Here is a 25956-nt window from a genome sequence, read left to right as displayed (position 1 = left end):
AAGATTTTGACACATAGCAGCTAGTCGAGGGAAGGGCAGGAGGTAAACATCCTTTTGGTGGACACAGAATTTCAATGTTGAAAAAGAAAGGTTTCCTATCTTGTTCTATCAATGTTTTTCAACAGCCTCTTCTATATTTTCCAATTTTTCCAAATTAGATTTAAGAAACAAACACACTATCTTACCCTGGAAAAATAAAGGATTCTGAATAGTTTATTCTGGTGCAAAAAAGAATTATCAACTTCATGGTGCTCAAAAATATGAAAGAGGAGGAGAGCTGAAACCTAGAAAAGACGACACCTCCCTCTCATTACCTGTGCATAAGATTTCACAATTTAAACATCCAGACTCCTGAATTCCACATTAAGATTTCATGAAAAACAGTATACAAGGGGGCAGCTAGGTGGTGCAGTGGATAAGGCACAGGCCTTGGATTCAGGAGGACCTGAGTTCAAATCCAGCCTCAGACACTTGACACTTACTAGCTGTGTGACCCTGGGCAAGTCACTTAACCCTCATTGACCAGGAAAAAAAAAAGGAAAAAAAAAAGGAAAAAAAAAAAGAAAAAAAAAGAAAAAAAAAAAAGAAAAACTATATACAATAATGAACAAAAACAGTGAGACCAAAGGCTTACATTGTTGATTTCTTTTATCCCCAGCATTTTTGAGGGGCAAACACACAGGACAGTCGTGCCTTGTGCAATTCTTCCAGTGTGAGATGATTTGTCTTGAAGAAGCACAATGTGCCACTAAAGAGAAGAAGTGGGAAGGAAGGAAGAGTTTTTTAAATTAAAAAATGCCCACTGGGTCTACTGAGTAGTTAAGCAAAGATCAAGTCAAGCAATATGGTAACTCTTCATGCCTATAAAGAGGAGTATCTGTTATCTTCTCCACAAACATCCAAAGCATGTAACCAGTTTAGGCAATCATACAAATTAGCTTTAAAACAAACCTGACTCAACCACCTCCCAAGGGACTCAGTCTCATTTGGTTTTCTTCTCTAGCCACGGAGAAGCAAAAATTGAAGGCAAGAGAAACTAGGGGCTCTTTCACATATATTCCCTAAGGACAGCACTGAGACAAAGGCCTTGGACCTTAGGACGCAGCATTCTCCTATTTTCAGGTCTCATTTGGTGAACCTCATTATAGAAAAACATCCAATAGTAGCTCCTGTTTGTTGCCAAATAAAAATGGCTTTTACCAGCAGAGAACACTTAACAAATGAGCAGGACCTGTCCAAGTGCTCAGCTCAACTTTATTTCTCCTCTCAGGTCTGTGAATCCCATCCCCACCTTCTTGTATTCATTCATATCACCATACTGCCTCAAAGATTCTTCCTTGGTCTAGCCAAAATTCCCTCAACCTTCTTGGATTCAATTTGAAGTCTGAAACTATTGTTCTGAATGCATGTAACTGAGGCTGACAGTGTAGAATTCCTTTATATGTGGCCTTACAGGGTTCATAATTGTTATGTGTTCCTTGGTGGGCGCGGGGGGGGGGGGGGGGGGGGGGGGGGAGAAGGGGGGAGGGGCACGCGGCCGGGCGGTGGGGGGGGGGGGGAGGACAAAGAAATGCACCAAAGCTGTTGTGGTTTTTTTTTTAAACATACCTCCCACACAACTGAATAGAGTAAATCCTCAGACTTCATTTGTTCGTTAATGGGCAGTACAAGGAAGTACCACTGCTTGAAGAACCCTATTCAGTTGTTCCATAAAATATTAGGGACTCTCTTCGTACACACATGCACACATATACACATACATGTACACACCCATGCAAGGACAGACCCCAAACACATTCAATATTTACTAAGGATCAGGGCCAGCTAGGTGGCACAGTGGATAAAGCACTGGCCTTCAGTTCAAATCCGGCCTCAAACACTTGACACTAGCTAGCTGTGTGACCCTGGGCATATCACTTAACCCTCACTGCCCCCCCCCAATTTTATTAAGGACCACAAACTTTCTTTAGAAGGTCTAACCCCTAACAATACAAAGTCCAATGGCAAATATTTGATTTTCCTGAGAGCCAATGAAGTTGTATTTATTTTAATTTTCATTTCACCAGAATATGCAATAATGGTAACCATACTTTAGCTCCGTCTCTTGATAAGAAATCTATCTTAGAAAAAGCTAAGCCAGGAAGGAGTCTTACTCTGAAGCTTAATATATAGGAACATTTTGGGGCAGCTTGACACTTACTAGCTGTGTGACCCTGGGTAAGTCACTTAACCCTCATTGCCCCCCCCATTTTAAAAAAATATATGAACATTTTTTACCCTGAGTACATGAACTCTTTTTTCCAGCAGTGACAACAGACATCACTAAAACGTTTGTACCAAGTACGCATCCAAAGTGCTGTTGTTTTCCCCAATTTATTCTCCAAAGGGTAGAAGTGATGAAAGGAACTGCTATTCGGAACTTGGTTTTGACCAATAAGAATGGTTACTGACAAATCTTAATAAGCCAAGTTACCATGACATCTTAGAGTCATGATGATTACTAAAAGGGAAACAACATACAAAGCCTGATGCATCCTTGGATTTTATAAGTCCTGACAAAGGATGGAGAAGACTCCGTGTGCCTTAAATATGGTTGCAATGGAGAGGGAAAGGGGAGTATAGTTTTGGCTAAGGACAGTATAGCAGTATAGCAAACTCATTGACCAAAAACCATGCAGGGAAACAAGCACAATCTCAGAAAGCACAAAGAAGGCAAAAGGAGGCTGAGCAGTTCAAGATTAACAGGATTAACATTTCAGACTGATTTCAACTATTTCCAAGTACTCTCCTAGGTACCAGGCCCCAGCCTTCAATGGAGAAATGGAATACTGTGGAGGTTTCATCAAACAAGGTAAATTTGAAACATACAAGGAAACAGACTCAAATATATAGGTGTTGGTGAAGAGAGAGAAAAGCTGCAGAGCCAGCCTTGCCCATGCTGACCAACATGGAAGAAAGGGCAAAGAGAGTGGAAGAAAAGAAGATGAGGAAGAAGAAAGGCAGAACAGGGAAATTCAAAGCTGCTCTGTGTGTGCCTGCCCATGATGGTGTTAGGTTTGTACATGCATGGGGGTTAGTGGGGTCAGAAGGTTTTTTAAGCTTTAAAGCATGAAGCGCTGGACAATGTGCCCCATGACAATGCAGCAGCGGCATGACGGACACTTGGCTCAAAGACAAGATTGGGGGCCTGCGGCAGCTCTTGAAACTTCAGGTTTGGGCTCTGCACTGTTTACCACTTGTTCCTAGTGTGACCCTCAGAGGCCACGAAGCAAATTGGGGCACAAAACCAGCAGCTGTCCCCATGCTGGAGCTGGACTGGAGGACTGAAAATCTCTAATTCCATAATCCCAATTAAAAACCACTGCTCCCCCCTGGGGGGGGGGGCACGGCACCCTTTCTCAGACCCTCTTTACTATCTCTGAGCCTTCTCTCCAAGGACAGCCCTAGATGCCAACACTTCTCATTTCCTATGGACCCTGTCAAATTATCCTTCCCTGGCTTCATCCAGGCTGCTTACAAACATGACCAGTCTCCAGTCTCCCCTTCCACAAAGAGCCTTGTCATCCCACCTATTGAGCAATCCTGTTCTTGCTAGCAACATTTTACATCTGATACCTCTACTTCCTCCTCTGTAATCCTATTTCTACACCATTGTCATGAAAGCCTTGAAGACCAAACAAATGCATGTGAATTTTTCTTCAGTAAACTTAAGGAATAACTGAAGATTATCTGAGTGGGAATCATAAGACAAGAACTATGCAGAAGGAAGGAAGTATAAAGGACACATTTTGGGGGGTGGTTGCAAGGAAGAGCCACGGGAAACTTACAGGGGCAGGTGTCCGAGGCTATGGCAACAGCAACAGCTAAGACTGATAAAAATGAAGGTGTGGCCACTGGAATAGAGAAGGGCCAGAAAGGAGAGGCCTTAGCACCTGCTCTGGGCCTCCGTTGGCTGTCAAGCCCACATGACAGGATGGAGCCCCAGAGTCCCAGCCTTTCTTTTAAGCTAAATCTCTATGGCTCCCTACCGACAGATTGGTCATACCTGTGCAGAGAGAGGACCCGCACCTGAATCATGGCAGACTCCTAAGCAAGGCTTAGTTTCTCTTATCCTTGGATGGCTCACCACTCATGTCACAAACCTCACTGGCTTTGGTCTGGGCCCACATTCTTCTCTCTAGGTAGCGGGCTCTGCTCCCTACTCACTGCTCACTGGACATTCAGTGGGATAGACTGTAGGCATCTCAAATTCATCAAGTTCCCTATTTCCAACTTCCTCCCACCCAGGATACCATTGACTCCTCATTCACAACCCCCCCCCCCCACATCCAGCCAACTGCCAAACAAACCTTGTCTTCCCCGGCCACTGTCCAGCCTCCTCGATAGCCTGCATTTCTGTCACCTCTGCTCACCTGTCTGCAGTGGCGCCCTTAGCACACCTTGAGGGTCTGCACTAGACAGTAGCGAGTTTGAGGAGAACAGAGACTAAATTTAAAGCTCCTCTGACATTTAAGAACCAGTTTATCATCACACTACTCCCATCGTTGGTGAAGATCAAAGCCAATGCTCTCCCAGCCCACTCATGACCACTACCTTCCTGGGCCCTGGGCAACACTATTTTTCCAATCCTCCAGACTATCTCCGATGTCACAAGGCTTTTCACAACAGCAGCCACTCTCTATCTTTCTCCATCTGCCACTACGCCCATGAGGCACACAGGAACTGAATGAATGCTGAGTGAATTAAAGGGATACTTCGGGTGCCCTCAGAAAGTAGTTAGTCAAGCAGAGCCAAGCATTAGTCACACCTGCCAGTCTAAGCTGATCTCTTCATTGCTCTAGAGAAGCCTAGGAGAGAAGGTCCTATTTCTACCATTTCCCAATATCTTTGTGAACAAGTTGGAAGTGGTTTAGAAGAATTCAGCAAAAGCAGAACAACCCAATTCGAGGGTGGGAACTGATGGACCAGTGACCACTAGAGTAGGGTCTCTGGTGAAGGACCATAGCCATCAATTCAACATGTTTATCAATGATGTGGCTGAAAGACCAGATCATCAAATATATCATAGATCTGTAAGTGACACAGATATTTAATTCACTGAATGAGAAAACTGCAACAAAAACAGAAGAGAGAGCAATTAACAGGCCAACCCTAGGGGATGCTTTCTTCATTTGCTAAGATATCCCACACTTGCCTTTCAAATGGAGCTGCCACCTGGCTCTGAAGTGACAAACAAACAAATGGTCAATGCTGGTCACTGATTTGAAGGCTATGCATACACTAGGGGAGCCAAAGAAAGCTTGGGACTTTTCCACAGCTATTGAAATAAGCTCAGCTAACAAAATGAAAATGAAGAACAGCAACATCCCAACTTGCATGTAAAAATTAAGAACTGATTTGGGAAATGTAGATGGGCTCCATGATCCTCTTCAGAGGATCACACAAGTCATCCAGTCAAACCCTTATCACACTGAGGGCAGGACATAACTTGCCCCAAGTCAGTGGCAGAGTTGAGGTCACGGTTCCACACCTGGAGTCTGGTCTTTGCTTTTGGGCACTAGATGGAAGGACAAGAATGAGATGGAGGCTATCTGGTAGTGTGGTGTGAGCTACAATTAGGCTGCAGGAGGTCTCAGATTTGCCTCAAGAAGAAATCATTAGGAACAATGGGGTAGGGGATAGATCGAGGTGGAAAACCTTCCCAAGCCTGGCTTAGCAGCCTTCTATCACATCCGTGGCCTCAGGTACATGATTGGCAGATGATCTGAGGGCCCACTCTAGGAAAGATGGGATGAGTTTTCTTGAGGTTTCCAATACATGAGGATTTCAACTAGAGGCTGGATGTCAACTTTGGGGGAGCAGTGGGTAGGGTGGGGGAAGAGAACCTGACCAGTTCCAAATAAGCTTGGATAAACCAATGAATACATCACTGTGAACACAAAATTAAAATTTCGCCACTGAATTCTGCTTTCAAATGATACCTGAACCAAGATGTAGAGGAAAAAAACTCAAGATGGGCAAAAAGGATCTTTTAAAAATGACTCCAAGTTGATCAAATGGCTATAAAAAGCAGCAATATTATCTAGTTTCTTGACCACAAAGCTAAAGAGGCCAAAGTGGAAACTTTTGTGGGGGCCAAATTTAATATAGGGAGAGTTAATTGAGTGGCTCACCGTAATAGTGGGGTCCTGGAAATGAGGGACCTCTAGGCCCAAAGCTCCCTCCCCTCCGAACTGCCTTTAAATATTTCTCCCAGGTCAATAAGAAAGGAGCTTAATGGCCTCTTTTCCACAAACGAATCAGATTTATTAATGGGAATAAAATAAAACAGCGAAGGTGAAATTAATAAAATCAAAGACAAGGGAATAGGGAAAAAGAAATACAGATAATGCCCCTAACTCTAACCTAAGTCTATACAATCCCCAAACTCGCTTCCAGTTCAGCTCATTCAAAAGAGCCGGGCACCACCTGGGGTTCTGTCCGTAGCTTCAATGGAAAACAGCCAGGGCCCGCAGGACAAAACTGCTAAGAAAGAACCTCTTTCTGCCCACTCCTGCAGCTCGCCTCACCAGCAAGAAAGTGACTCCGGAAAGAGACCGGGCTCCCCTCAGCAAGCGTTTACTCTCCCTCCCCCAAAAGGGAGGTCCTTCAAACTGCCTATGGAGAGTGGTTTCTCCTGCAGACATCAGCAGCATACGTCACTCAGGACAGGCCCATCCCAATCAGTCTGCCAAATTCCATTATCTTATCACACCCTAATTCAAGCATTTGAGAAATGAAATGTCATAGCCTGTGCTAGAGACACAAGCCTGGAGAAGGCAAAGCCAAGGAGATGGCTGTGCTGGGCAAGAGCAAGCTCTGCAAAAGCTGAGGCTAGCAATTCTCACCTCGAGAGCATGCTCAAAAAATAACAAGTCTGAATGTCAGAAGTCCTCGCCTCAGCCAGGGAAAGAAGCTCTGAATGAGAACGATAATCAGCTTTGTGCAAACCAAAAGCCCAGCCCCAGGTGTCTAACAATTCTTGTGTGCAAAGAGAGTTGGGAACACAGGGCGAATCCTCCTCAGCCATGCTGGGTTTGGGAAAGCGTTCTCTCCACACCCAAGTCAGCAAGCCAATCAAGTGTGACTTCCCTTCTCAACCGCAGGACCAACACCACCCCCTACTGCCTTTTAGGTGTGCCCATCAACACAAACAAATACAGTAACACGGGCTACCAAAATAGAAGCCAACACTAAGTAGCGTGCGCTATATTTAGCCGTCAGAAAGACTGTGGAGAGGACGGCATCTCCTAAGGGTCTAGCTGAACCAAACCACCGGAGCTGGAAGCTGAGGCCTATTCTGCCTCCTTCCATAACGTCAGGATTGACTCTTCGACCGCCCCGCTGCATTTGCTGCCATTTCTCCTGGGCACACACTGGAAACCTCCACGCCCCCAACACTCCCACCGATGCAGCAGGAGCAGCAATCTTACAGGGAGATGTCTGGCTCTTGGTGTGGCCTTGAGAGGGCCCTTGACCCACATCTTTGCCCATTCTACTTACCTTGGCAGGACTTGCCAGCCTGGCAATGTGTCATGTGGTTGAGGACATTCTTCATTGTGCGACAGTGGGGAAGGTTACACTGGCGCACTTCCCCGTTGGCTTGCTCGCGCCGCTGACACTTGTGGGCATGCAAGAGAAGAACAAGTTGCTGTTGAATGAGCTTCCTCTTCTCAGGATCAGCTGTGGGGGGTCCAGAACCCATCCCCTGGGGTGCAGAGGGCACCATGCCAGGTGGCTGAACTTGAGGGGCCTGCTGCTGGCCCTTAGAGAGACAAGAGCAGGAGCGGAGTTAGTGTCCATTGCTTCCACCATCCCCTCATTTCACTAACACTACTGCTGGCATGGGAGAGGTGGGCGATGATGTCTTTGAAAACCCCTTCTTCTGTCCCTTCCCACAGAAGAAGTTAAGGCTCGACATTGTGCATTTAGTCCTTTACCTACTTTGTTTTCAGTGGATTTCCTCGAAATGCTGTTCCCCCTAAGACTTGACAATAAAATAGGACTCTTGAAAGCTATGACAGCAAAAGCAAGCTGAAGGGTTTCTTTTCTTTAAATCCTACAAAGTTCAGTAGAGGGGTGACTTCAGATATTCATTCTTTGATGGAAATGAGAGTCCCTACATTTCTTTGGAAGTGAACTGCCTTTTTGCTGACCTTTGCTAAGTGGGCAAATTCTAGATATGTGAAAAGGTTAATAGGGGAAAAGACCACTAGGTCAAGAGGACACAATGATGGGCTCAGTTGGGTCAGCCAACTAGCATTTATTTATCACCTACTGTGTGAAGTCATTGTCCTTTCTCAAGAAGCTCAAAAGCTAACAGGGGACACAGCCATGTCTAGACAAGGCCCAAGGTTTGTTGAAGAAGGTCAGACCTAAGGCCACAAAGTTAATTAGTCAGCAGAGCCAGAACCAGCTCCTTGGGCTCACGATTGCCGTCCAGTGCCACTTCTTTCCAAAAGTGTCTCTTGGTTCTAAGAGATAGGCTTCTAAAAGGCATGCTTGGAGGAAGTAGAGGGAGAATGAAGGAAGAAGAAGCCTAACACACTTACACAGGCACAAAGAGGAATAATAGAAGAAAAACAAAACCAAATAAAAAGCTAGGGGCAGACATGCTTACTTAGGTCCACTCAGTCCAACTTCTCCCATAAGAAAAGGGGGACATGGGTGGCTGCTGGACAAATCACTGCCAGACCTGGGGTCTGGCAGTCCTGGGTTGTTAGCAAAGTCTTAAATGCTGTCAACTCAAGAGAGCCAATGTGGAAGGAGGGCAAAGAGATGTGGGGCCAAATTCTGACACTCAGCAGACAGGTAGGTGGGTAGGTGTTCATAGACTCAGAGCCTGTTACCTCAACTGTAAAATGATGAAAATGGTACTTGTAAGGCTTGCCTCATGGGAAAGGGGGAGAGGGGGGCACCATGGGAGGAAATATGTTATAAACCTTAAATGGGAAGAGCTTCCATCATCTATCTTTTATTCCTGTAGATTTTAACAAAATATATATTTATTGATTTAACCTGGTTATCAAGGCAAGACCCCTGAGGAGCAAGGGAGAGGGAAATGCCATCACTGTTCTTTCCTAATCCCAATCCCTTCCCTGTCCCTGCACCCCACCCCCCCCAAAGCTCTGGGACATAGCACTATGCCCATATTTAAAGAAAGAATGAACAGGCAGAGAAAGGCAAGTTATGCATCTCTATGCACAAATCAATTTCTTTCTTTTTTTTTACAAGTCAATTTCTTCATGAATTACAAGACAGAGACAGGTGGTAGAACAGGAAGACAGGACCCACTGCCAACCACAAAGTTCCAAGCTATGGAGAGATAAGGCAACAACCTTGATCCCAACTTATCCAAGAACATTACCTACCATGTTCGGCATTCCTGCTCCAGGAACAGGCTTTTTGTCCATTGGGAATTGGGGTAAGCTGTTAGGGATCCCAGCCTTGCTTTGCATCTGGGGTCCAAGTCCGCCAGCTCCAATCTGTTGAGCAGAGTTTTGACTATATGGAGGACCATAAGGATTGGGATTGTTCATCATTCCCATCTAGTAATAACAAAGAAGAGACGCATCATTTAGATCAATAAATATGTCAACACCTCAACTAAATAACCTTTCAAAGCATTTTTTTTTTTGGTGGGGGCGATGAGGGTTAAGTGACCTGCCCAGGGTCACACAGCTAGTATGTGTCAAGGGTCTGATGCTGGATTTGAACTCAGGTCCTCCTGAATCCAGGGCCGGTGCTTTATCCACTGCGCCACCTAGCTGCCCCACGTCCACAAACAATTTCAAGGCATCTCTTGAAACAATACATTAATCAGACTTGATATAGTTCCTCCCAAATGTACCTTGGCAGACATGTATAAGTTTCATATAGAGCAGGGTGTGACTTCTACAAAGGCCTTATCACTCTCCCTCTGGTTTTCCACTTTATGCTTTTGTGCTGTGTTTCATAGGACTGCCTGGAGCCATTCAAGGGCATAGTGGCTATTCCCATTTAGAGTCATTACTATCAAGTCCTTTAAAACTGTGAACTTCACCATACGATAACTGTACAACTAAGGAAATGACTCAAATCCCAGCTTCCAAGCTATGAGGCAAGTTGAAATGAACAGCATACAAACAAATTTGCTTCCAACAGCACAGAGGTAGTAAAAGATGTAGGAGATTGCTTATGGATGCTTCACTCTCCCTACCCCCCATGACTAACACATATTTTTTAAAAAAGGCTTTTTTCAAAATAAGAAAAAACACCTAACACAGGAGCTGAAAATGGCCTAGGTGCGATGCAGCCGCAAGTAATGAAAGCACCAGCACTGAACCAATCTTTTTTTTTTTTTTTTTTTAGTGAGGCAATTGGGGTTAAGTGACTTGCTCAGGGTCACACAGCTAGCAAGTGTTAAGTGTCTGAGGCTGGATTTGAACTCAGGTACTCCTGACTCCAGGGCCGGTGCTCTATCCACTGCACCATCTAGCTGCCCCAGAACCAATCGTTTTTACCAGCCTTTTACCAATCTTGCTACTCTCATTAATTGGGGAGAGATCTGGGGTCAACCTTGAGCCTCAGTTGTTTTATCTTTCAAGTGGTAAACATACTACCTCGCAGAGTCAGGGTGCAGTGGACGCTGATACTGTCATTTTCTTTTATTTTTTCCTGTAGACATTAACAAACTATCATTATTTTTCAATTTAATTAACCTAGTACCCAAGGCCCTTGAAGTGTTGGGGTGGAGGTAGGCACACAGAATTCTGATGGTTGTAAACACCATATATTTGTACAACCTATAGGGAACAATGTCTAAGGCCAAGACAAAGGTAAAGATCCCAAGGATTTAAGCAAGGAGAAAGTAGGTTCAGAAACGATCTAGAAGCTATTTAGGGGTTTACAGAGCACCCAAGTCTGACTTGGTCCTCAAACCCTGACAATCCCAAGGGAACAGCTGGAGCCTTGCCAAGGCCCAACTTAAATCTTAGATCAGCTTACAGGGTAATTGGTGATAGGTCTGTGCTCTCTCTACTGCCCCACCCTGCCAGGGCAGAGGCACCTAAAATAGAAACAAGGGAAGAGAAAGGGGCCTCCCTCCTAAAGCAAAACTTCCCCTGGCTCTTGTTCCCTTCTGATATGTCTGCTGTTCAAGCATTAACTTAGGGAAGCAAGTATGTTCAAACTATATCAAAAGGGGCCAGGGAGTGGGGGAGAGGTGACCTAAGCAACATAAAAACAATACATGAACAAATAGCTACTTAAGGAATAAAGGCTGAACTCATACACCAGGACCACTGATACCCCAAACCAGACAGAAAAACTTGGAGGAGGAAATGAAACAGTCAGGGAGAGGCTGGCTCTCCCCAATGACACACTTTTTAGGGTTAATCTGCATTAATTACTGTTTTTAAAAATCATACTCAAGTCTAAATTAACAACTGCCCTGAGTGGGCTCTAGCCAGCCCCCCTATGGAAATAGTACTTGGATTTCCAGCATAAACAAGGCTATCTCCCCCTTCCAGTTTCTGCTGGCATTATTGGTGTCATAGGAATGACTGGTTGGAACCTCCCCTAACAAATAATGAAGAAATCCCACCTCCATCACAGAAAGCTAGGAGCAGAGCTTCAAGGGAAATAATTATTCCAAATGGAAAGATGTAAATGGAAAGATTGCCAAACTTTCAGTACCTGAAAAACTAAAAACTGGATCAATCAGAGATTAAATAATTAAGGCTAAGTTCTAGACGGTCGCAGCTGAAAGATCTAATGACTTTCACACTCAAGGGGAGTAAGGTGCTGAAAAGCAAAGAATCAACTTTTTTCTTTTATTAGAATTTTATTTTTCCCCAATTATATGTAAGATTTTTAACATCCATTTAAAAAACTTTGTGTTTCAAATTCTCTTCCTTCCTCCCTCCCCACCCTTCCCTCTTTAAGAAGGCAAGCAATTCAATATGTTATACCTGTGTAGTCATGCAAAACATTTCCATATTAGATTGTGAAAGAAAAACAAAAACAACAACAAAAATCTCAAGTAAAATAAAGTAAAATGATGCTTCAATATGTATTCAGACACCATCAGTTTTTCTCTGGGGATGGATAGCATTTTTCATCATAAGTCTTTTGGAGTTGTCTTGGATCATTGTACTGTGGGAAATAGCCAAGTCATTCGTAGCTGATCATCTTAACAATATTGCTGTTAGTTTGTACACAGTATAAATCACTTTGTATCAGTTCATGTAAATCTTTCCAGGTTTTTCTGAAATCTGTCTCCTCATCATTTCTTTCTTTCTTTCTTTTATGGTGGGGCAATGAGGCTTAAGTGACTTGCCCAAGGTCACACAGCTAGTAAGGGTCAAGTGTCTGAGGCTGGATTTGAACTCAGGTCCTCCCGAATCCAGGGCTGGTGCTCTATCCACTGGGCTACCTAGCTGCCCCATCATTTCTTATAGCACAAGTGTTCCATTCCATCATAATCACATATCACAATTTGTTCAGCAATTTCTCAACTGATGGGCATCCCCTCAATTATGAAGTCTGTTAAGGGCTAAAATTCTAGCTAAACTGTCTAAAATATCTAATGAGTGGTCGCCAATCAATTACAAGCTTTAGCAAGAGTTAGACTTTTAAGCATTTATTAAGGAGAATAAGAATTTGGTAAAGAGAGAGAGAAAGGCCTAGATTCCTATCTATTAAAGGGAGAGCACATTTCTAGCTCCCTTCTCTGCCAGAGTCCTGAGGAAAAGAAAACGAGACTGAGCACCAGTCTCTTCCTTCCTCCTCCCACTAGCCCGCGTCACTTCCTGACTCCTGGTCTTGCCCTCAAAGACCTTCCCTTCATGGGCAGAACTCCTCTACAGTAAGTATCCAGCAGGTGGCGTTATTCCAATCGTTACAAGTCTTTGCCACCAGAAAAGAGCTGCTATGAATTTTTGGGGGGGGTACATAAAAATAGGTCCTTTTCCTTTTTGTCTCTTTTTGATACAGACCTAGTGGTGGTATTGCTAGGTCAAAGAGCATACATGGTTTTATAGCCCTTTGGCCATAGTTCCAAATTGTCCTACAAAATGTTTGTATAAATTTACAACTCCACCAACAGTGTGTTAATTTCCCCCATATCCCCTACCATCCTATTATTCATTCCAACAGGTATGAGATAGTACCCCAGAAATGTTTTGACTTGATTCTTTTTAATCAACATTGAGTTAGAGTATATTTTTTCATATAGCTATAGATCTTTGATTATCATCATCTGAAAACTGTTTATATCTTTTGATCATTTATCAACTGGGGAATGGCTCTTATTCCCTTCCCATGCCATTTACTCTATTTTCTTTCTTTCTTTTTTTTAGTGAGACAATTGGGGTTAAATGACTTGCCCACGGTCACACAGCTAGTAAGTGTTAAGTGTCTGAGGCCAGATTTGAACTCAGGTACTCCTGACTCCAGGGCCGGTGCTCTATCCACTGCGCCACCTAGCTGCCCCCATTTACTCTATTTTCTATCTCCTTTCACCCTGTCCCTCCTCAAGTGTTTTGTTTCTGACTGCTCCCTCCCCTAATCTGCCCTTCCTTCTATCACACTTGCCCCCGGCCCCTTCCTGCAGGGTAAGAGATTTCTACACTAAACTGAGTATGTTATTCTCTCTTTGAGCTAATTCTGATGAGAGTAAAGTTCACTCACTTCAGCTTGCTTCCCCCATCTTCCCTTCCACTGTATAAGCTTTTTCTTGCTTCTTTTACGTGAGACAGTTTACCAATTCCACCTCTCCCTTTCTCCCAGTGCATTCCTCTCGCCCCATAATTTTATTTCTCTTTTTTCCCTTTGGGGTGAGGCAATTGGGGTTAAGTGACTTGCCCAGAGTCACACAGCTAGTAAGTGTCAAGTGTCTGAGGTCGGATTTGAACTCAGGTCCTCCTGAATCCAGGGCCAGTGCTCGATCCACTGTGCCACCTAGCTGCCCCACAAATCTAATTTTTAAGGAGTTATTTTCTTCAGAGAGCTTTTGTACCTTCTTTTCCATTTGGCCAATTAGGCTTTTCAAGGCATTCTTTTCCTCACTGACTTTTTGTATCTCTTTTGCCATTTGGCCTAGTCTATTTTTTAAGGTGTTATTTTCTTCAGTGTTTTTTGGTCTCTCCTTTACCAAGTTGTTGACTTTCCCCCATGATTTTCTTGCATCACTTTCATTTATCTTCCCATTTTTTTCTCTACTTCTCTTAGTTTATTTTCAAAGTTCTTTTTGAGCCACTCTATGGGCTGAGACCAATTCATATTTTTCTTGGAATCTTTGGATATAGGAGCTTTGACTTTGTTATCTTCGTCTGAGGGTGTACTTTGATCTCCCTTGTCACCATGGTAGCTTTCTATGGTAAGAATTTTTTTGTTTGCTTATTTCCCAGCCTATTTCTTGACTTTTAATTCTTGTTAAAGTGACACACTGCTTCCAGGGTTGAGGGTTCACTGTCCCAAGCTTCAGGGGTTTTGTGCAACGGTTTTCAGAGATACTTCTAGGATCTGTAAGTTTTCAGTCCTTCCAGGGTGGTATGATTTAAGTCTCTTGGCCTGTATTCTGGTCTGCAAGCAACCGCAAGCCTACTTTTCTGCCCTGAAACTATGAGGGGCATCCAGTTTCACTGTGGCTGCAACTTCCGGTGTGCTAGTGCTCCTCCCCATCCTGGGACAGACTGAGATCTGGATCTTGGGCAAAAGAACAGAGTCCTGCCTCAGTGCTAGCAAAAAGACCCCTGTAATCTTGTTCTGGCAAATTGTTCGACCCCCTTATTTACACTCTATGGGCTGAATTCCAAAAGCAGATGGTGCTGCTGCTGCTGATTCAGTGGCTTCCACAGCCTGCTCCTGGTTTGTTGGGGCTGTGACTGCGATCCTGCCCTTCTAAATTGTCTTTGGCTGGAGGATTAGTTCACCCAGTCCTTTTGTGGATTCTGCTGCTCCAGCAATTGTCTTATGGCATCATTTGAAGGTATCTGGGAAGAGTCTTGGGGAGAGCTCAGGAGAGTCACTACCTTTCCTCCACCATCTTGGCTCCACCACTCTCAACTTTATTACTGAGGATCTCTTGCTATTAAGGGGAATTCTTCATTCCCTTGGTGATAGGATTACTTGGTCACCAACACAGATCTGTTTATTTAATAGGTCCAGCCCATCAGGAACAGACAGCTCTTCATTATCTGGGTGGGGTCTGGACCCATTGCTTGCTCCTGTAAAACTTTATGACTAAACTTGGTGACCTTTACAGAAATTATGGATGTTCATCTCAGGGCTTCTGAAGTGCTAAGAGACGCAGTTTGTGAACAAGAACATTTCATTTCCTACACAGTTTTTATTTCAAAAATCACCCTCATTTCAAAATATAGCATCCCTGTACCCAGCAGCAAGCCCTCTATTGTAAATTCCAAAACACAGCTGGCAATACTTTGTTAGTATTTGCTAAGAAGGGAGAAAATGCCTTTCCTCCTCATTTTGGGGCCAAGATTGGTGACTACAATAATTATAGAGCATTCAGGTTTGGTTTGATCCTGGGTTTGTGATCAATGAATACACATTTATCGAATCTGTATCAGTTTATGGCTCTTTGTGCTAATATTCTATTATATCCATGTAATCAAATTAGTTTAGCCATCCCCTATCGGTGGGTACTTCCTTTTTCTAGCTCTGTTATCACTCTGGGTCATAAGCTATGAGCCTTGATCATTCAAAATTGTATCTCAGAATGGCTGACCTCACAACCACACTGACCTCTCCAATATTGCTAGCCCCACCTTTAATCATTTCGGACAGTTTTCATGTGGAAGTGATTTCTAATTTTTTTTTTTTTGGTGAGGCAATTGGGGTTAAGTGACTTGCCCAGGGTCACACAGCTGGTAATTGTTAAGTGTCTGAGACCGGATTTGAACTCAGGAACTCCTGAATCCAGGGCTGGTGTGTTATCCACTGCGCCACCTAGCCGCCCCTTCTAATTTTCTTTTGATTGGTGATATGAAGCAATCTTTCATGTGGTTGTTAGCAGCTCTTTGACCATTTATGCACTGATGAAAGGTTCTCATATATTGGGTAGATCTCATCTCTTTCATGTTGTCACAAATATTGGATTAAAGATTTTCCTCAATTCCTGCCTTCTCTTCTTAGCCTTGTTACAAGACTTTTAAAATTGTATGTAAATGAGTATGTATATTGTTCTCTTTTATGACTCTGATCATCTGGTGAGGATGTTTTCTCCCATCCCCATCTTGGTCTGGAGGACACCGAGGCAGCTCTTGTCCAACAGAGTTCGTGGCCAGTGCCAGATTCTTTCTTATCTAGTCTATACAACCACTGGTATAAAATACTTGTAACTGACTATATAAAAATTGTCTTTTAAGTACCATAAAGTAAACATACACCTTAAGAATCAGAAGATAAATGCTCCCAAGAAGTTTCAATTAAGTTAATTTTAATACCTTTGCTTGTGTTTCCTTTTTTGATGTAACTGTTTTGAGTTTAAGAAACATTTAGCGCAAAATTACATCATGCTACTGTTACTGTAAAAAGCTAAAAAATTAGGACTCTTTCAAAATCACCTTGCAGTTTCCAGCTCATTCAGAATGAATTAAATTAAATTTAACTCACAGCTTCAGGGAGCTATGGGTTCTACAAAGCACTATTTTTTACAACAGCTTTGAGAGGCAAAGCAATCAATGTGATGAAGGTAGGTAGTTTAAAATTAGGGAAGGGGCTTCAGAGAAGTAACTTTTGCTTAAACTAGTAAATTTAAGTGAAATTAGAACTGGGATTTCATCTTGATTTCTAAGCCGAGCCTATCCCGTTTAGGACATGGGCATACTGACATCACCTTTCTATCAAGGTCCATTTCATGCTACAGAGAAATAACAAAATTCCCTACCAGCACAGCCTGGAGGGTTTACTAACTGGAATCTAAAGACTATCCAGGCTTTATTTCTCTTCCTTCTATTATTTTTCTGTGGGGCAATGAGAGTTAAGTGACTTGCCCAGGGTCACACAGCTAGTAAGTGTCAGGTGTCTGAGGCTGGATTTGAACTCAGGTCCTCCTGAATCCAGGGCCAGTGCTCTATCCACTGCGCCATCTAGCTGCCCCTCTTCCTTCTATTATAAACATATTGACTCCATTACTTTAGTTCAATCCCTATACAAAAGGACACTGGGAAGCATCTACATCATTTGTGTTGTTATAGAGAGGGAAGCTGGCCCTCTGGGATGCAAACCCCAGCATTTCTCTAAGGCAGCTCAAACTGCCTTGAAGACACTTCAGGAGTTCCTTAAAATCACCCAAAGCGCATGCTGCAGGTTGCAATGACCCTTGATGCTCCTAGGACCCCACGTTGCTGAATCAAAAATCCTGCTGTTACTGCTACCTGCCCACTGTGACTCCAACAAAAATACCAAAGTTCATATTTTCCACAAAAAACCCAATGATTCTAATCTGACCAACCTGAACAAATTAAGTCACACAAGCAGTGTATATGGGAAAATGTTCACCCTGCTAAAGTTCCCTTTGTCACTCCAAATGCTTCTGGGGGGCTGGTCCGTGGCAGGAAGTATGCAATCAAAATAAAAAACAAAAACAATATAATTTAATTAACCAAAGCAAGTAAATGTGCTGCTTCAGGTCATGAAAAGACTGACAAGTATCCTGGTAGATTGACGGCCAGAAACCTGAGTTTCACAGTCCTGCCACAGACCTTTAAACAGCAATTCTTCTGGCCAGGTCACTTTCCCTTAAGTGGAGGTATTAACAGCACTGATGTGGGGATCCAAAGAGCTAATAGATATAAAGCATGTGACAATACTTAAAGGGCTATAAGTGTCACTTGGGGAAGCTAGGTGGCTCAGTGCGCAGAGTGCCAGCCCTGCAGTCGGACCTCAGTTCAAATTCAGACACTTACTAGCTGGGTGAGCCTGAGCAAGTCACTTCACCCTATTTGCCTCAATTTCCTCATTTGTAAAATGAACTGGAGAAGTAACTGGAGAAAGCACTCCAGGATCTTTGCAAAGAAAACCCCAAACTGGATCATGAAGAGTTGGACATGACTAAAACCACCCATTGCACAACAAGAGTAGCTTGGGAAGATTTAATTGAACTGATTTAGGGTGAAGGCAGCAGACAATGTAAATAGGAAGAGCCACCACAGAACAATGCCAGAGGAATGTGGGCAGAACAAAACCAAACTTGGCCTCCAAAAAGAAGCTGTGAGAAAGACACCTCTGGCCACCTCTTTGCAGAAGAGAAGGTCCCTGGGTGCAGAACATTGAAAAAAATCAATAAGCATTATTACAATGCTGATATCGGACTTTTTCCCAAAGTATTGTACAGTTCTGCTCTTTTTCTATAAAAATATTCCTTACTAAAAATAACTATTTGTTGAATGGCTCTGTAAGAGGAGATCTAACACACCCTGATCCATAAAATCTTTATGGTGGTTGGTTTTTTTTTTCAGTTGTGTCCCTATTTAGGGGTTTTCATTTTAAAGTAATTTGAGAATTTTAAGTAAGCCAGCTGTTACTTTTGTCTTTTCTGCAGGGCTTGCTCCTGATACCTCAGTGTCTAGCACCGAACACAGAATCAGTTTTAATTTTAACTCAAGAAACTAGTAAACGATTCATTTAAATTGAAATTACTGAAAAATCTAGCCTATGTGATGAAACAAAAAGATAACTAAGTTGTTGAACACACTGAGAAACCAAGTCAAATGTAAATCATTTCTATTATTTTTTTTACTAATGTAATCAACTGATCAAACCAGAAATGCAAATCTGAAAAGCTAGCATCCTAATCCAGAAATCATAATACTGTCCCTCTCTTTTTGTACTTTAAGACATTTGGGGTTTGTTCAGCAAAGATACTGAAGGGTTTTGCCATTGCCTTCTCCAACTTGTTTTAAAGATAATGTAACTGTGGCAAATGGTGAAGTGCCTTGCCCAGAGTCATACAGCAAGCAAGAAGATGCCATTTGGGGCGGCTAGGTGGCGCAGTGGATAGAGCACCGGCCCTGGAGTCAGGAGTACCTGAGTTCAAATCTGGCCTCAGACACTTAACACTTACTAGCTGTGTGACCCTGGGCAAGTCACTTAACCCCCACTGCCTCACTAAAAAAAAAAAAAAAAAAGATGCCATTTTAGAGACTTCAGGGTAAGTAGCCACAATTATGCCTTAAAGCAACACTGTGCCCTTAGCTTTAAGAACCTTCCATTATATAGGGGAAAACAACATATACACACATATATAAATAACAGGTATATTACACAGAGTGTGGTGGTGAGTGGATTAAATTGTAAGGAAGTTAAGAGATTTGAGATGCAGTAGTAAGTTGGAGTGCACTCCAGACTTGGGGAATGGCCTATGTAAAAGCATGGAGATGGGAAATAGGGATCATGAAATAGATGAGTTTTGTCAGAGGATCCTCACAAGTCTGCAAAGGCAGAGTGAGTATGTGTACTGAAGAGCCATAGAGTCTGGGGGGGCAGCAGCAGAGTGACTAGTTCAGACTCAGGGGTGTATCACTTTAGCAGCTGAGATGGATTAGAGAGGGGGGAGAGGTGGGACACCAGTGAGTAAAGGTGACCTGGAAACATTGTGAGAAACTTAAGTATTGCTAACTACTGACCCATACTTATTAAAGTTCTTTGAAAAGTATGCTGCATGCACTTATCACCAAATACTGAAAGTATCAACATAGTTAAAAAAACATCCATGGAAAGGCTCAAAACCGCCGATAATGTAGCTGTTTTCTAGAGCATCGAGGATCTTGTTTAACAAAGCTAGAATAAATGCAAACAAGAAATTTGAAACTAGGAATGCAGAGCCCTGCCCACCCACTCTTACCTTGCCCAAAGCTCCTCCAGGCTGTGGACCCCTTAATCCGCTTTGTCCTCCCATCTGGGGGGACCCTTGTTGCAGTGGCTCAGCCAGCAAATTGCCAGCATTTCCCATGCCTTGGTTTGGATATGGCATGTTAGGTCGTCCTCTGCCTGCTCCAATGGAACCGTTCATGACTTGACTTGGCATCATCCCCTGTCCATTGCCTGTAGCTAACATGCTAGGATTCATGCCAGCACCCATGCCTGTGTTCATCCCTAGTCCGGGCTGATTAACTGGACTGTTCACTCCTGGAATCATACCAGCGGCAGACTGTGCAGAAGGCCCTTGATTTGGCCCACTGGCACCCACTGCCATGTTAGGAGAAGTCAAGCTGGCCTGGGCCATGGGGCTCTTGACCATGCTGTTCAATATTCCCATTCCAGGACTGTTTTGCTGGGCTTGAGTAGCCATGCCCTGGCCAGGTCCACCAACTCCCATATTGAGATTCGGGGAACTGCCAGCCCGCAACAATTCAGAAAGCTGTTTATGTTTCGAGGCAGCATCTGGTGCGCTAAGACTTGTCTGGAGCTGATTAATGTCACCACCATTGGTAAGTCCCAATTCTGATGAGCTGATTAATTCATCTGGTAAGTCATGTTCTAGGTCAAACAAAGATCCAAAATCTAGAAGAGAAAAAAACACACAAGAGAAAATGAAAGCTCAGCACACAAGGAAACATGGAGCTCAAGCAGCAATTTCACACTTCAGAATGTCATGGAACCGCAAGCCAAACAACAGGGAAAGCATAATGCCGGAGCCACCTCACAGCAGAGGTGCCAAACTCACTTGCTGACGTAAAAGAAGTACAGACTATTTGTAGTTAGTTATGTTATTTGTAACACACAGAGAAGATGAACTTATGGCTTTTAATGATGGAATGGCTAAAGAACTTTCAGTGTGATAAAACATTGTACCCCAGAAAATGCCAATGAAATATAAGGAAAGTCACAGCTTGAAGATAGCAAAATACCAGTAGTATATACATTATAAACTGATAACTCAATGGTGGGTCAGGGGATGGGTGCAGGAAAAAACAAGATCTCTAGCTATTTAGAGATGAGGCCAACAAGGATGTGTATTTAGGTGGACTGTGCATAGTTACTGAGGAAAGGGGTGGGAGATGATTAACTGCTCAGAAAAATTAAGCAAACCAAGCAGAGAAAGAAAGAATGTGGACAGATACATTGTTTTTAAAAGGCCTATTAAATGAAAAGCTAAGTTCTACTGGGGGGGGGGGGAGGAGAGGGAGAAGAGAGAAGAATCTTGTTCTGTGTTACTGGCATTTGGTGAGGAAAAATGAAAATGATTAGTTTACATGTTATAGGTGCTCAACAAATGTTATGATGCCACATCTGGATCAGAGATGGCCCTGTCCATATCTCATTCTAAGAATTACACACTGATCTAATTCACAAGGCTTTGACAAGATGAAGCTACCATGATCTGGCACCAATGGCCCACTAACCACATCAGCTTTAAATCTGTACGTAGGGCCTGCCCGGCCTCATATAGGATGGCTGGAAGGTAGTGTGAAGAGAGCAATAGGGTCAAACATTCACTATGTCATGGCCTGAGAAATAGAACTCTGACCTAAAAAGAAATTTCTAATTGTTTCCAAAAATAAACTACCATTTAAAACCCAGCACAACAAAGTTTGCTGGGGAACATTATTTTTTTCATCATGAGATTTCTCCATAATAAATAATGGAAGGTCATAGGAACCACCAGTGTCTGCCATCACCACCCAAGGCAATGATTGGAAGGAGGCTCTGTGGGCTGTTACCTGTGTGTCCATTGCCACTTCCCAATCTAGGATGTGGACTCTAAGATGTAACCTCAATATTCAAGGCTTCAGGACCTGGTTATTGGGTGAGAAAATGTGGGAGTTTCGGGGTGCAGAACCAGAAATACTGTGGAATATGATAAACCTAAGAAGGGTGCCTGTGCTGACTGTCCAAAGCCAAATATGTAGTAGCATGGCTGCATCAAGCCCTGTTACTACTGTGTGACCTTCAGTTAAGCATTTTCTCTCTGGCCCCAAGTTTCTTTAAATCAGGTGAGGGGACTGGAATGGGTCATATTTAAGGTTTTCTCCATCTTCAAATCTTATGAAATTTATGAAAATACTGTATCGTGAGGGGAGTAGAGTCTTCAGCTAGAAATATGAAAAGTTTTCTTTAATTTCTTCCATTCTGTCTGATACTCACATTGATGAAGCTGAGTTCTGAGGCCCAGGACCACGCAGTAAAGGCTCAAGGAGGGTGTCTGTAGCTGCCGGCATGTCTGCTGCCCCAAAGATCAAGCTAGCTCAACTTAGGGCATCTAATCTGACCATAAGCTGGCTCCAAGCAAGGTGGGGCGTGTGCCAGCTGCAGCAGCTACAGAAAACCCTTGAAGGCATGTGGCTGCGGACAGTGTTGGTGGAAGAAGTGACCACAACGACAAAGGCGTGGGGCACTCCATCCAGTTGATGGATTATGCAGTCATGGAAGTACAACAGCAAGTAAAAAGACTAAGGATACTGTCAACCAGAAGAGGTCCACTCCAATAGCATTCCTGACTTCACATATGAAAATGGAGAGCGCTGCAGAAGTGGGAGGGTAGGGAAAGGCCCAATGTTGATCAAAGGACTGAAATGCTGTCTGTGTCTGAACAGCCCCAAGAAGGCTTGGGGAGAACTGAACAGCTGCCTATCCCGTGCCCTCCATGCTAGTCAAAGATGAGGCCTTGAGCTCCAAACGTGCCTAACTTCTCTTAACCTGCCAGAGAGCTCTGAAGAATACAGACTACTGAGTGAATACATTGTATTTATCATTTGGATAACATTCTATGAGGTAACTAAACTGGTAAGTTTAAATCAATGATAAAACAGTAGAAGGGGAAAATTGAATAAATTTCAATCACCTTGACCATTTTTAATTGTTACCCTTCTTGACAAAGTATTCCCTTCCACAATAGCCTTTAAAAATACTTATAAATAAATGAAATATTTAAAATTTTAAAAATTATCCTTATTTACAGGTAAGGAACCAAGTTGCCAGAGATTACATTTAAACCAGGCCAGGCTTCCCACCCAATTAATTGGCACCCATTATCTCTTTTCCAATCAAACTCCCTTGAGATCACTGTATTGGAAATGGGGGGGGGGGGGGAAGAAGAGAACCTCAGCACACAGGGTGTTGTCCACCAGCGCAGGAGAATAGAAAGAAAACATCAGATTATGATTTTCTCCCCTCTAAATAAGCTTCTCTGTGCCTAGTCACTTGGGACACAAACAAGTTAAATTAAAGTCACTGTAAGGAGGCAGGAGTGTGTGGTGCATTTTAGAAAGCTTTTGGTTCTTAACAAAAGGACAAGCTCAAGTTGTCAGGAAGTTCACTTATTAGTCGAGATTTCCTCCTCTAGTCCCTGGTCATCAGGATCTCACTGTAGACAGACCAAGCCCAAGCAATTGTGCCAGGATAGCATGAGCTACAAGGCAGCTGTCACCTAAGCAGGAACAGGTTGGAAAGGCCTGACTTCTAAGTAAATGAAGACTCACAAGATGGACAAGAGGCTTTGAATGGAGAAAACACAAACCCAAGTGACTGATCTCTTCCACTACCCATACAAGTTCTCTACTGTAAGGGAAAACTAATAATCTAATCAGCTCTGACAGCCAAAAAAACTGAAATTAGGGAGAATTAAATATGAAATTACATTATCACAGCTGGAGTCACAAAGACTTGTCTTCCTGAGTTCAAGTCCAGCTTCAGACATTTACTAGCTGTGTGACCACCCTGGGTAAGTCACTTCATCCTGTTTGCCTCAGTTTCCTCATCTCTGTAATGAGCTAGAAAAGGAAATGGCAAACTAGTCTGGTATCTTTGCCAAGAAAACTCCAAATGGAATCACAACAGAAATGACTGAACAAGTTATTCATGAACAGTTTCAGATGTTAGTTAGCTAAGGATGGTAGGAACAAGCCATCACAATACCTAGATGAAGCATTTGGGAGCTCAGTGGATAGAGCACCCAGCCTGAAGGCAAGCAAGACCACCAGAGTTCAAATTCAGCCTCAGATACCTCTTAGCTGTGTGATCCTGGGCTTGTGTGATTGACCTTGCTTGGACTCAGTTTCCTTGTCTGTAAACTAGAGATAATAACAGCACCTAACTCCCAGACTTGTTTTAAGAATCAAAGAAGATAATGCTTAGCACAGTGCCTGGCACACTGGCGGTGCTATATAAATGTTAAAGAATTGTCAAAAACTAAGTTTACAAACAGATTTTCTGATTAAAGAATCTCCCCATGAATAAATTTCAGTGGCATTTGAACCCATTTTTGAAAAAAGATACAAAGTGAAACTTGGTTCCACATATTGTATTAGGTGGGGACCTAGACCAAATGAAAGAGTCCTAGGTTTCGGCTTCCAGTTGCTGACAGCAAGCACTTACATGCATGTTAGAGTCTGTGGAGGGTAGTTATGGGCAATGAACCAAGAAAAGTAGACTAGAGCCAGATTGTGAGGGGTTTAAAGTGGCAAGGTGAAAAATTTGTCTTTTATCCTAGCAGTAATAGAGAGCCCTTGACCTCTCCCCCACTCCCTCTGTGATGATACAGAGCAGATCCAAGAGAAAAGGAATCCTTGATTCTAGCAGATGGGGCAATCCAGAAATGCCACATGGGGAAGAGCATTGCAGGGATGGAGCAACCACTGCAAAGGAATGGAACCAATTTCTATGTAACAGCAAGACAGCCAGTACAGCTAGAAAAGAAAAATATGTGGAGGAGAATAACATGTAAGGTTGGAAGGTTATGACACAGCCAGGGTGGGAAGAGGCAAAACCAAAAAACCAAAAACACCCCCCCCCAACCACCTTTTATTTCATCCTAGATACTGGAATTAACAACAGGAACTGTGGCAAATCATGTTAGTAGTCATTCCAGATAGAAGGTAAATTGGAGCGGGGAAGGATGATAGGAGGCTACTGAAACAGTCCAGGTAAGAGGTGATGAAGGTCTTATCTAGGGTGGTAGTAGTGAGTAGAAAGGAATATCCAGAGATGTGGTAGTAGACATAGAAATATTGTGGAATTTATTGAACATGTAAGATATGGAAGAACAGGGAGATAAACTCCAAGATTGCCCATGTGGGAGACTAGAAAGGTGGTGGTTACCTTCCATTAGACCTGCTGAATCTGAGCAAACAAGGATGGATAGATAAACAATTGAACCATGGGGGCTGATGGTCACCAAGGGAGAAAATTTTGGAAAGAAGGCCCTGGACAGAAGCTTGTGGCACACTCCCAGTGAGAGGAGGGTGACATGGATAATGATCTGGCAGAGGACAGTCAGGAAGGCAATAACTAAGACAGGCAACATTTATATATCTCTTTAAGGTTTGCAAAATTCTATATAAAGCATCTCACTTGAGATAGTAGGTAAGAGAGAAAGTGGTGTCTCTAACACTGATGCTACCTGCTTCCCGCCAGGTGTGATAGGCCCAAGCTGCACGATAAAATATACCGTTTTGGGACATGATAAAAAATGTGTATGTTCTGCTTTGACTATATTAATTTATTAAAGGGGCAGCTGGGTGGTGTAGTAGATAAATCACCAGGCCCAGAGTCAGAAGACCCAAGTTGGAATCTGGCCTCAGATATTCATTAGTTGTGTGACTCTGAGCAAGTCACTTAACCTGCTTGCCTCAGTTTCCTCACTTGTAAAATAGGGACAATAATAGAACAATATCTGCAAAGTGCTCGGCACAGAGTATGCAGCATATAAATGCATAAATCGTTTGGCATGGGGCAGCTAGGTGGCGCAGTGGATAGAGTACCGGCCCTGGAGTCAGGAGTACCTGAGTTCAAATCCAGCCTCAGACACTTAACACTTACTAGCTGTGTGACCCTGGGAAAGTCACTTAACCCCATTTGCCTCACTAAAAAATAAAAAAAAAATAAAAATAAATTTAAAAAATCGTTTGGCTAAAGGTAAACTATACAAAATAGAGTCTTGGCTTCGCACAGACAGCTAGGATCCATTATTTC

At 43.1% G+C, this 25956-nt stretch overlaps 1 protein-coding gene across 5 annotated transcripts in view; it reads right to left on the bottom strand.

Annotated features, from left to right (window-relative positions):
* EP300 (E1A binding protein p300) overlaps positions 1–25956 on the bottom strand; it is a 90951-nt gene that overhangs the window by 34712 nt on the left and 30283 nt on the right. For 3 of the 5 annotated variants that reach the window (XM_043965691.1, XM_043965692.1, XM_043965695.1), the window contains exons 2-5: positions 19889–20547; positions 9411–9587; positions 7543–7804; positions 635–748 (exon numbers count right to left, since the gene is read on the bottom strand). In XM_043965691.1, coding sequence (XP_043821626.1) covers positions 635–748; positions 7543–7804; positions 9411–9587; positions 19889–20547 — 1212 coding nt within the window. The remainder of the gene's footprint in view (positions 1–634; positions 749–7542; positions 7805–9410; positions 9588–19888; positions 20548–25956) is intronic. The other 2 variants (XM_043965694.1, XM_043965693.1) reach the window with 2 other exon arrangements.

Source organism: Dromiciops gliroides, chromosome 5, assembly GCF_019393635.1.
Source record: "Dromiciops gliroides isolate mDroGli1 chromosome 5, mDroGli1.pri, whole genome shotgun sequence".
Classification (NCBI taxonomy): Eukaryota; Metazoa; Chordata; class Mammalia; order Microbiotheria; family Microbiotheriidae; genus Dromiciops; species Dromiciops gliroides.
Note: the sequence above shows the minus strand (reverse complement) of the source record. Positions and strands in the feature narration are given on the sequence as shown.